The sequence below is a fragment of the Hemicordylus capensis genome, chromosome 1, assembly GCF_027244095.1.
Source record: "Hemicordylus capensis ecotype Gifberg chromosome 1, rHemCap1.1.pri, whole genome shotgun sequence".
Lineage (NCBI taxonomy): Eukaryota > Metazoa > Chordata > Lepidosauria > Squamata > Cordylidae > Hemicordylus > Hemicordylus capensis.
This window is the reverse complement of record NC_069657.1, coordinates 296,238,869-296,250,961: the sequence shown is the minus strand read 5'-3', so window position 1 is coordinate 296,250,961 and position 12,093 is coordinate 296,238,869. Positions and strand designations below refer to the sequence as shown.

Genomic DNA, 12,093 nt, shown 5'->3' with positions numbered 1-12,093 from the left:
TTCTAAATGGCACACCAATTTTGAGAATATTTTGGGCCAATGTGCATTTTCTAATTTCTGAGTTTTGATTGAATTCTATAGTTTACTTTTATGTCAAACTCCTTTATGCGTATCTGCCTCCCTTGAATTTAGTTCCATGCAGCAATTGGTATTGAAGGAAACCAATTCAGAAGATAGCCATTTCAATAAGATTTGCTGCCACATACAATTGAGCTCAATTTGGTTTCTCTTGCCATTTCAAATCCAATGCCCAATTAATAAACTGCCTTCAAGAAAAGTACTCTGCTCATAATGTAAAAGGAAGAGCTGGGAGTATTTGGATAGCCAGTTTCTTGCTAAAAGGTTATTTTGGGCCATCCATTTAGAATCCATTCTTATGAATTGATTGGTCTGAAGCACCCCTAAGCAGTAGTAGTATGTTTATTGCAGTCACAGACCAGATTAACAAACAATAACAATTAATAACATAAATAAGAAAATTCAAAAATTTCAAAAGTTTACAAAATCACAAACTGTTCAAATTACTAATACAGTCTTTACGGAGCTTCGATGCCACAAAACAGAACTTTGCCACGTTATCTGCAATTACAGGTTTAAAATTAGCCAGCATCATTTCCAAATAAAATTGGTCTGTGTGACCAGGATAAGTGGCTAAAATAGGAGCAATAAATTTGGTGCGAGCTTCCTTATGAAACTGGCAATAAAGAATAACATGGGTGATAGACTCTAGATCCCCTGAGCCGCAGGGACAACAGCGCTGATCATAAGGAAGTCATTTGAATTTACCATCAAGTACTGCCGAAGGGAGAACGTTCAATCGCACAAGGGTCAGAAATCTCCTAAATTTTGGTACCAAGATCTGGTCTAAATATTCAGCCGCTTTATAGTTAAAAGTTTGAGAACCTAAGTAAATTCTCTTGGGTAACCGTGCGGACTGCTCCTGCAAATCTATATCTCGGAGCTGCTCTAATCCTCACCCAATAAGATCTTCTTGAGACGTGCCCAAGTGATACAATTTTAATTTCAGAGCTGATTTCCATTTGGAAACAAAACTGTCTGATAACACTAAAGGGGCAAGACCAGCTGGAAAGAAGACCAAGCTTAACCAAAATTTAATTAAGCAAAACCATACTTTTGCTTTCAAAGTGGTGACCCCTGCTTCCCTACAAAGGATGGCATTTGCTGTACCTCTGGGTACCTGAAAAATAGCCCTCAGGAATTTAGTTTGTACTGTTTCAAGCTGAGAGAAATTTTCCAGAGGACTGATCTGCGCCCCATAAAGAATTTGTGGATATATCTTGGCCTTCAACAATTTTATAGCCGCTGGTACGAAAAAGGCACCCCTAGAGTAATAGAAGGACTTAATTACATTTGCCGTCTGTTGAGCACCTTGGGAAATATAATCAAGATAGGCTTTATGTGTTCCAGCTTGGTGGAATACTACCCTCAAATACTTAAAAACTTTAACCTGTTCAATACTATGCCCGTTTATTGTCCATTTAAAGATTTTGGGGTGCTTTGAAAACACCATTATCTTGGTCTTAGAATAATTGATCTCTAAAGCCTCCTTCTCAGTATACTTACCTAAGGAGGTCAAAGCACGACTGAGACCTATCCTGGTTTGAGATAAAAGGGCAATATCATCCGCATAGAGCAGGCCTACTCAACTTAGGCCCCCCAGCTGTTTTTGGACAACAACTCCCATAAGCCCCAGCCACAGGGGCCAATAGCCAGGGATTATGGGAGTTGTAGGCCAACATCTGCAGGAGGGCCGAAGTTGAGCAGGCCTGGCATAGAGCAATAATGAAACATGTCTGCCAACAATTTTGGGGGAAGCACCCCTAAAACTATGGTTCACTCCTTGCATGGAGGGATGTGCTTGTTTGGTAATGGGGCAACAAACACTAAAGCATCCAGATCCGAAGAATGAGATGATGGCCAGAACTTCTCACTTGTCCCAGTGGAGCAAGGGCAATTCACAAATTGAAGTTCACTACCACACAGAATCTGAACATCATCCTGCACATGAGAAGGGGTAGTGCTGTTGTTTTTTTAAAACCTGGCATCCAGGGTGGTTAACTTGTTGATCTTCGATTTATTGGGTCCACACAGAGGCTCTAACAGGTGTTTTGCACAGTCAGGAAACACCTTTCTCTCCTTAGTCAATGATCAGCACTGTCAAAGCTGCCAGCACAGAATGAAGCTGTTCTCACACGCAGCCTAACCAAGGCTAGGGGAATCCAGCCTGGGTTAGGCTGCGCATAAGAGCCACTAGGATTGGGCCCATTCCCAGTGGGGCAGCACTACATAGCCCTGCTTCTTCGCCTGGCTGTTTAAGCAAGGTTTAGGGAGCGAGTGCTCCCTTAATCTAGGCTATGAGCTCGTGTGCAACCAGGGCTACTACCAGCCTAGAGCACCTATCCCTTGGAGGAAGCCCCCAATGCATCTCACATGTCATGCGGTACATTGTGGAATTCATGGAGGCTGGGACAACAATTTTTTTACCAGCGCTGCCAGTGCTGTTTACCAACACTGCTGGGAGCAGTGTGGAGATTCATTCAGCTTGCATGCCACCCAGGCTGTGAGTCATCATCTGGGGGATGGTAGGTTGAACCCAGACTTCTACTCCCCCCCCCATCCGACTGTGTGCAAGTGCAGTCGGGTCATACAAGAGCCAGCATGGTGTAGTGGTTAGAGTGCGGGACTAGGACCGGGGAGACCCGAGTTCAAATCCCCATTCAGCCATAAAACTAGCTGGGTGACTCTGGGCCAGTCACTTCTCTCTCAGCCTAACCTACTTCACAGGGCTGTTGTGAAAGAGAAACTCAAGTATGTAGTACACCGCTCTGGGCTCCTTGGAGGAAGAGCGGGATATAAATGTAATAATAATCATAATCATAAGCATAATAAAAAACTCATCTCATAATGAAAGACCCAGCAAAAGGTGCAGTTCCAAGTAATTAAAGACCAATCACCTGCCTGCCAACCATGTTCAAATTATTAACTGGAATAATAGCAGATGAAGTGATGCAACACTTATTAACTAACAAACAACTTCCAGTTGAACAGAAAGGAAATTGCCCGAACACCAGAGGCACAAAAGACCAGCTGCTGATTGAGAAAATGATTTTAGAAAATTGCAAGAGAAGAAAAACAAATCTAAATGTTGCATGGATTGACTACAAGAAAGCCTTCGATTCATTGCCTCACACATGGATACTAAAATGTTTAGAAACAACTGGTGTCAGCAGAAATATTCAGATATTTATTTAAAAAGCAATGAGCATGTGGAGTACACAGTTAACAATCAATGGCGAGACACGTGGACAGGTTAGCATTAGAAGAGGCATTTTCCAAGGGGACTCACTATCCTCTCTGTTGTTTGTAATCACCATGACAGGCCTCAGATACCAAACATCTAAAACACCCAGTAAAATAAACCACCTGCTGTACATGGACGATCTGAAGTTGTATGGAAAGTCCCAGTCAGAAACTGAATCACTGCTAAACACCGTCCGTATATTCAGTAGCAATATAGCAATGGAGTTTGGACTAGACAAGTGTGCTGCATTAATAATGAACAGAAGGAAAATAAGAAAAACAGAAGGAATAGAACTGCCCAATGGAAGTAACATCAAGTGCCTGGAAGAGAAAGAACATTACAAATACTTGGGCATTCTCCAGGCTGATAACATTGCACACACTGAAGTTGAAAGAAAAATTGGAAGTGAATACATCAGGAGAGTTAGAAAAATCCTCAAGTCCAAACTCAATGGCGGGAACACCATACAAGCCATAAACACCTGGGCTATACCTGTTATCAGATACACTGCAGGAATAATAGACTGGACCCAGGCAGAGCTAGAGACGCTAGATCGTAAGACCAGGAAAATCATTACCATCAATCATGCTCTGCACCCCCGCAGTGATGTAGATAGGCTCTACCTCCCTCACAGCTCAGGTGGAAGAGGAATGCTGTAAGTCCATCAAACAGTAGAGGAGGAGAAAAGAGGCCTTGAAGAATATATCAAGGACAGTGAAGAAGATGCGCTTAAAATGGTCAATAACGCAAAACTTCAACACCAACCAAACAAAGCAGGCCTACAAGAAAGAACAAGTCAAGAACCAAGCAGGAAAATGGAAAAAGAAGCCACTGCATGGTCAATATTTGCACAATATAAGTGGAAAATCAGACATCACCAAGACCTGGCAATGGCTTAAGAATGGCAACTTGAAGAAAGAAACAGAGGGTTTAATACTGGCTGCACAAGAACAGGCACTAAGAACAAATGCAATAAGAGCAAAAGTCGCAAAATCCACAACAAACAGCAAGTGCTGCCTTTGTAAAGAAGCAGATGAAACAGTGGACCACCTAATCAGCTGTTGTAAAAAGATCGCACAGACTGACTACAAACAAAGGTATGACAAGGTAGCAGGGATGATACACTGGAACATCTGCAAAGAATACAAGCTACCTGTAGCCAAGAATTGGTGGGACCATAAAATTGAAAAAGTGGTAGAAAATGAAGATGTAAAAATATTATGGGACTTCCGACTACAAACAGACAAACATCTGCCACACAATACACCAGATATAACTGTAGTGGAGAAGAAAGAAAAACAAGTCAAAATAATCGACATAGCAATACCGGGGGATAGCAGAATAGAAGAAAAAGAAATAGAAAAAATCACAAAATACAAAGATCTACAAATTGAAATTGAAAGGCTGTGGCAGAAAAAGACCCAAATAATCCCAGTGGTAATTGGTGCCCTGGGTGCAGTTCCAAAAGACCTTGAAGAGCACCTCGACACCATAGGGGCCACAGAAATCACCATCAGCCAATTACAAAAAGCAACTTTACTGTGAACAGCCTATATTCTGTGACGATATCTATAACAACAGCAACAACATTGATAATAAAATTCAGCTATCTCAGGTCCTTGGGAAGGACTCAATGTCTGGATAAAACAAACCAGTCAATAACACCTGTCTGACTGTGTAAATAAATAATAAAACAACCCCAGTATTTGCTTAAAGGGAGTATGCACAGACACCTGTGGAAAAGGCCCTTTTGTAAGGGACAAATAATTCTTTTAAAGGATATTGTCACCTTCATATATGCCTTGGTAATCTTTGATTAGATTTTGTTCTACATGGAGCTGCCCCTGAATACTGTTTGAGAACTTCACTTGGGGCTTTTATGCAAAGTAGATTTTACCACGAGTTTGTGGGGAGGCTTTACTGTGAGCTCAAATTTGTCCCCCAAAAGTAACACAAATAGTGGAATTTTTTTACCCTGGATATAAATTGGGTTACACTTTAATGCTCAGGGAAAAACCCAAATTGTGTGTGAACTGCTCCCCGATAACTCACAGGGACTTTGGGGTAAATCTAGCTGATATGTGAATGCACCCTCTACATTCAAGATGCTAGTTAAAGTGCTTAAAAAGTCTCATGCGAAAAGCATCTTGCAGCCACAAAACTCCAAGCTGTTGGCTGATTAATGCTGCACACACTTAATTACATTTCATACAGGCAGTGATCTTCAGGGATGTATTTTTGGAAGGCACAGAGGGCAGAAGAAAGAATGGAAGATTGGCAAAAATTAACCCTCCCCTGTTGCATACATGAAACATTATTCAGTGTGCAAATGTTAATATGGATATCAGCTAGTGTTAACTGCATAGACCATGTTTTGCAGTGTAAAGAGCTAATTAGCTGCACTGGATTCTAATTAATTTCTGGGCTAAATGCAATAAATAATAACAATGTTACTTGTTGACCACCTCATAACAAATGGGCTGACTCACCAAATAAGACAATTGAATAAAACATAATTAAAAGCTCATTAAAATAAAAACAAAAAAACCCAGCACCCTACCTCACCACCCCACCCTCCAATTTTTAAAAATGTTTTGAAAGGGCCTGGTTGATGAGAGATGTCTTCACCTGGTGTCTAAAAGAAAAAAGTGATGGTGCCAGGCAAGCCTCACTGGGAAGGCTATTCTATAAACAGGGTAGCAATGCAAAGTGTTGATATTTTTAAAACCCTATTTTAGGAGCAGGGTATATTAGAGAATACTTTTTCAGCTTCTTCAGCTAACTTCTTCAGCTTTTTAGACCATCTTGTATAGGTTTGCTCAGGGCATCTTCCACCAGGAGGTTTTTCACACATGACTTTATGCCTTGAGGGGTATCTGAAGAGTGAATCTGCTTTGCTTTGATTCGCAAGATGTTTACTTTGGAGATTAAATTGACAATTTACATAGCTGTGGGCTCCTCCTGCACTCCCTGCGATCTTTCGCCTATGTGCGTTCCCACTGTTTGTTTCAATTTTTCCCCTCCAACCAATCACATCCCAGGAGGAGGTGCAGGACGCCTCCCTTCAGTAGTACCTTTTTTTAGTTTGACAGCCAGCCAGATGTCCGCAAAAGTGACCAGTCAAAGCAACAGAACTTAACCCCAACTTGCAGTCTCCATTGTTAAGCTTCCAAACATCTGCATATCCAAACATCTGCATATGTAAGCTGTGTTGCTATGGTGACCAAACTTTGAAGACACACATTTTGCTTGTGCGTGTGTTTAACTCAGGAATTCCTTCCTCCCCCCGCCCCCGCTTCTGGACTCCATAGAATTGCATCAATCTGCCACAACACTCCCCACCCCACCCCCAGTGCTTAGAATTGCAAGTCACTCTAAGAACACACCAGACTGAGCTGTCAAACTCTCCTTTGCTGACACCTGGGTAGATTTACAGAAATCTACTCAGCAGACATTTGAAACAAACAAACAAACACAAAAGTGCGAGTAAGCCAAATTGCCGGCAGTGGCCCCTCCACACATCAAAGGAAAAAGTCGGGTTTTCTTCAAAAAATGCTGGAAATACAGGATTTTAAAAAGCCAGATATACTACGGGCTAAGCCAGCATGCCCAGCCTTGCTTCAGGGGAAAGCAGAGTCATGTCTGTACTGGTCCATGATACTTCAGGGTAAATACAACTAATATGTGGACTGGCACACTCCAATCCGGAGTGGATTTGAATTAAAAGCCATGTGTGTAAAGTCTCCAGGCTCAGTATCCTGGAAAGCAGCATCTCTTGTAAGAGAGGACCAAATTTTGCCTCCACCAGAGAAAAAAATCCCCAGCTTCTCAGACAGCTCTTTCTGTTGGGCTAGGAGCAGGCTTAGTTGGGAGCACCTGAGAACTCCACTCTTTTTCTGATTGCAAAACTTCCCTTTTCTTGTTGTTCTTCTGTTTCTTGTTATATCCCCACAGCTATTCCTAATGAACCTGGCTTTTGAGTAGGCTTCCTAGGGAAGAAATCTGTGGAGCCCAGGCGCAGAGCCAGCTGAGCGGCGACCTGGGTCCAGCCCCACCTGGCAGCCCCTCTGCTGACATCCCGGCCATGCACCCCAAATGAACCCCCCACCTCCGCCCAGACAACCAGGAGCCAGCGAGGGCTTGCCGATCTTTTTCCAGTCAGTGTTTGCTGCCTGAAAGCATCTATGCCCCTTTCTCTCCCTCAGAGAGGGAGAGAAAGGGAGAATAGATGCTTTCAGGCAGCAAGCACTGCCTGAAATGAAAGGGAAGGGCTTGCTCAGGCTCTTCAGAGCCTGGGGCCATGCCCCCTTTGGCCTCGAGCTCTGAAGAGCCCGAGCGAGCCCTTCCTGAAAGCGCTTGCTGCCTGAAAGCATCTATTCTCCCTTTCAGGCAGCAAACGCCGCCTGGAAAAAGATCGGCAAGCGCTCGCTGGCTCCTGGTAGCCTGGGCCATGGCAGTGGGGTTGTTCGTTCAGGGCTCTTCCAGAGCCCGAGCCATATCCCTGGGGGCTTCTTCGACAGCTCTTGCCATTGGTGGCCTGGGTTCTTTGAACCCTCTTGCACAATGGTGGCTAAGCCCCTGGTGGAGCCACTACAAGGGGCAGCAGTGTTCATATTTCCCAAGAATTAGAAAGTGGATCTCTGAAACATGGCCAATGAGGCCTTTTGGTGCATAGTGCTGCAACAAGGGTTAATTTGCTGCTGTTCTGTTGAGCCTGCCTTGGTCATAGTAGTACTTTACTGTATCCCCTATATGAAGATTGTCCTGTGAACAAGGGGGAGAGAAGAAAAGGAAACTTCCTTGATGCAAAAATCCATTCTTCAACATGTCCGGAGGGCAGCTTACCCATCTAGCAGAGTGTCTTGGGCTCATGTGCAAAGTTCTGCTTACAAAGCTGCTTATTACTGTTGTTGTTAACACAGTTTTTTGCATGCTGAAGATACAAGAGTTGAAGGACTTTTGAAATGCCCAGTTTTGGACTGGGAAGTGGAGGGAGCTCTTCTGTCTGGTGAAATCAGAAGTTGGCCCTCCTTTTCAGTCAAGAGGACATGGTACCCTAGATGCTGAGAAAAATGGGAATTTACCATAAGAAATGTTTTTGTTTTGTACAGATACCTTACTTAAAAACTCTTGTTTCAAGCTTGCTATCCATTGGCAATGCCTGGTAATCATTAGTAAGTTTTTAGTAAAGTTATGTTGTTCAATAGTTCCATCCCCTTAAAGATTTGTATACCAAAGTGATAATCTTAAACCTACTTTTCTAAAGCTCCAGTTTCATCAACTAAAGACTTTTCCAATTGTTGTTGTTGCCTGACTTTTGTGCTTTTCCAGTTTCCTTACTGGAATGTTGTAACATCTCCATAAACCACCAGAGTATTTTAAGTGCATCTTTAATTGAAATATGTGGTCTGAAGACACAAACAGGGTAATTACACTATGCCGTCTGGTACAAATATATATATGTTTTGCATTCTGGAAATTTTTGATCTGAAATCTTGCATGCGTTTAGAATGGTGTTTCCATGCTAAATCAACTTGCTTAGGGCCTTTGCCCCTTTCATCTCGATATGCTGCATTACCATCCTTAAAGTTAGAACTCTAGTACTTTTCAAGGTATCCCAAGCATTCTGATAGCTTTGGCACACTTTTTTCCTGAACTGGAAATTGGAAGCATGCTTGACTTTTTATTTATTTAAAAACATGTGTCCTACTTCTCCAGAAGGATCTGAAGTTGCCAACGAGATCAATAAAGTAAAAATAAAAACCCACCACAATATTAAACAGTTTTAAGGGGAGAAAGAAAATAAAAATCAACACCCTTCAGTCAAAGCAGCAGGACTCCACTCAGCAGCCTCCATTCAAACAATGTTTTCTCCTGGCACCTAAATACATATAAAACAGGGGCTTTTCTAGCCTCCTTGGGGAGGGAGTTCCAAAGGATCAGCACAATCACTGAAAAGACTCTGATACCTTCTAAGCCTCAGACAGTGAGCATCTTCTCACTGCAGTGGGCTACAGGGAAGGCGGGTTATACTCACCTTCCCCACAGATGATCCTGCTTGTGCTCCTGGCCGAGCTCCCCACATACCCAGACGATTACCCATTTGGCGAGGCAGCAGGGAGGTTTGGGGGCTGGAGTGTATCTTCCCAGGCCCTGGAACTACGAGGATGCATCACGCAAGTGCATGGTGCATCCTGGGGATCATCCCCCTCCCCGGACTCCCCACAGTGTGGCAGCTGTGGCTGCCACATGAGCAAAAAAATGTGCTCACTCCCTTAACCTAATTTTAGAGGGTAACTAATTAGGTGGGTTTGCCGCCATGTTGCCTCTGGGATCGACCCAATCCTGGCAGTTTTGCACGTGCAAAACCGGGCTGGGATGACGAAGCTCTATGGGCGAAACGGTATAGCTGGAAGAGTTGTTCCACCTTTCTTCATGAATCATTTTTGATTTGTGCAGAGTGTTTTCCCCCCCTGGACTTGCAGTGGGCGTTTATCACTGATTCAGCATTGAACATCCTGCCATTGAGGAATTTCACACTTCTTAGGACACTACGTCTTATGCAGTGTTTTGGCTATTTGCCATTTCCATCTGGATTTTGAATTTGTTATGGGACTTTGCCCACTCCATCCTGCAGTCCATTTTGCCTACCTCACCCTCCTTCCTTAATACATATGCTTCTGTTTATATATTTCATATTGTGAGAAGGTTCTTTGTACATTGTTTATTATGTTCATGTCATGGATCATTAATCATTGATTGTACACTTTTTCACTATTTTTGAATATATTTATTTCTTATTTTGAATATACATATTTCTTACATTGTTATTGTTTGATAATCTGCATTCATATCTGTATGTAGTCACAGTGGGAATTCTCTTTCCCTTTTCCACTGTTTTTTTCATTCTGTGACTGCCCCTTTCCCCTTGCTTTGCACATGTGATAGCCAGTGAATGCACCTGAAGCACTGCCTCAGGTGATGGATGAAGCATTCAGGAAGGTATGTACAGGAAGAGACAGCCTGTTAGGTATCCACAGAACTCTGGGAGTTTCTGGTGGTCAATAATCAGGCAGTACTGACCTAGACACTTCAGTGGTCTGACTCAGCAGAAGACCGCTTCCTGTGTCCTGCTTGGATGCAGAGGGGCCAGTTTTCTGCATACATCACTGCTCTTGGCTTGTCTCCGTTTGGAAGGAGCCAATAGGCTACATCAAAGCAGTGCCCCATGCAGAAATATACGGCTGTCTCTGAGGATGTGGAATTCTGCTGCATTTCTGCATTGGGAGTGAATAAATGTTCCAATCAAGCAGAATTCTCTATCACCAGTTAGAAGGGGGCAAGGGGAGAGATGAGAAGTTTGGGCTGATGGGAGCCTTTAATTAACCAGTTTAACCCCCACAGCACATTAGCATGCCCCAGTGCACAATTGAGAATTGGTGATTCACTTCTCTATGTTTGGATACCTTGCAGGCCCACCAGGAAAAAATGGAGCTAAAGGAAGCCAAGGATTTGGAGCCCCTGGAATGCCAGGCCCACCAGGTCCTCCAGGTAAAAGAAGCACTGCTTGCTAGTGAGATGTTTTTGTTTAAATGTTTTAGAGGTGCTTGTTCTAAGAATGCAGCAACTTGCTTCCTGCCACCACTCAAGGCAACCTCCACCGTGCTGCCCTGCCCCCTGAATGAGCATGGCACTGACATCACACACACACACACACACGCAGAGAGTGCATGCAAGACATCCAGCAGGCTCTCTTGCACCAGGCCTCCAACATCAGTGGTGGCTGGTCTCACTGGCTGGTTCTCTTACATGCATGCACTGATGCTGAGCAATCATAAACTGGACAAGTTTCTACTTTCTGCTCCTGCTCCATAATGCTTGCACCATTTATGGCTTCACCGCCATAAGTGCGATATAGTTGAAGATTGCAAATGAAGCTGCAAACTTCAATTACACTGCAGCTATTGTCTCAAACCTTCAGCTCAGGTACCCCGTAGAGATTTTGTGTGTGTGTGTGTGTGTGTGTGTGTGTGTGTGTGTGTGTGTGTGTTCATGTGTGTATACACACATTTCAAATGTTACAGTTGTGAGATAGGCTACTCCAGTCACTGACTTACATCCAGATTAAGTTACTTACGAGTACTCCCATTGAAACTAATGAGGCAAGTAAATGTGTCCTATTACTTTGTTTCAGTAAGACCACTTATGAGTAACTTAATCCAGGGCTGGAGTAGTCAAGTAGTGCGGCTGCAGCGTGGGAAAGCAGGAGGACTCTGGGTATCACTGAGAGCCCTTCAAGTATCCTTAAGGGTACTAGTACCCTGTTGGGAATCCCTGTGCTAGACTGTCAGTTATTTACAACTTAAGATAATGCCTTCGCATCATAACATATCCTCAAAAGGGCCCCTATATTGAGATGTTGGTCATATGAAAAACATTTCCCATGCACCACTCTAAGTTTGGATGTAGGCCAGTGCCTTTTAATGTACTGTGTAGTTGGGCCCTCATCTTGCCTCTGAGGCTGGTGTCTGATGGCTATAGGCCACCTCCAGCCTCAGAGACAAGATGCCTCTGAATACCAGTTGCAGGGGGAGCAACAGTAGGAGACAGGACACACCTTCATCTCTTGCCTGTGGGTTCCCAGAAGCATCTGGTGGACCCCTGTGTGAAACAGGATGCTTGACTAGATGGGTCATGGGCCTGATCCAGCAGGACTCTTATGTTCTCAAATGCATAGTGTCTGCTTAAATGGATGAAGCTTGTCATCAGGA

The 12,093-nt window shown here is 43.5% G+C and overlaps 1 protein-coding gene across 1 annotated transcript in view; it reads left to right on the top strand.

Moving 5' to 3' along the window:
* The window catches only part of COL21A1 (collagen type XXI alpha 1 chain), a 191,530-nt gene that overhangs the window by 175,588 nt on the left and 3,849 nt on the right, over positions 1-12,093 (top strand). The window contains exon 29 of the mRNA XM_053286444.1: positions 10,796-10,873. Coding sequence (XP_053142419.1) covers positions 10,796-10,873 — 78 coding nt within the window. The remainder of the gene's footprint in view (positions 1-10,795; positions 10,874-12,093) is intronic.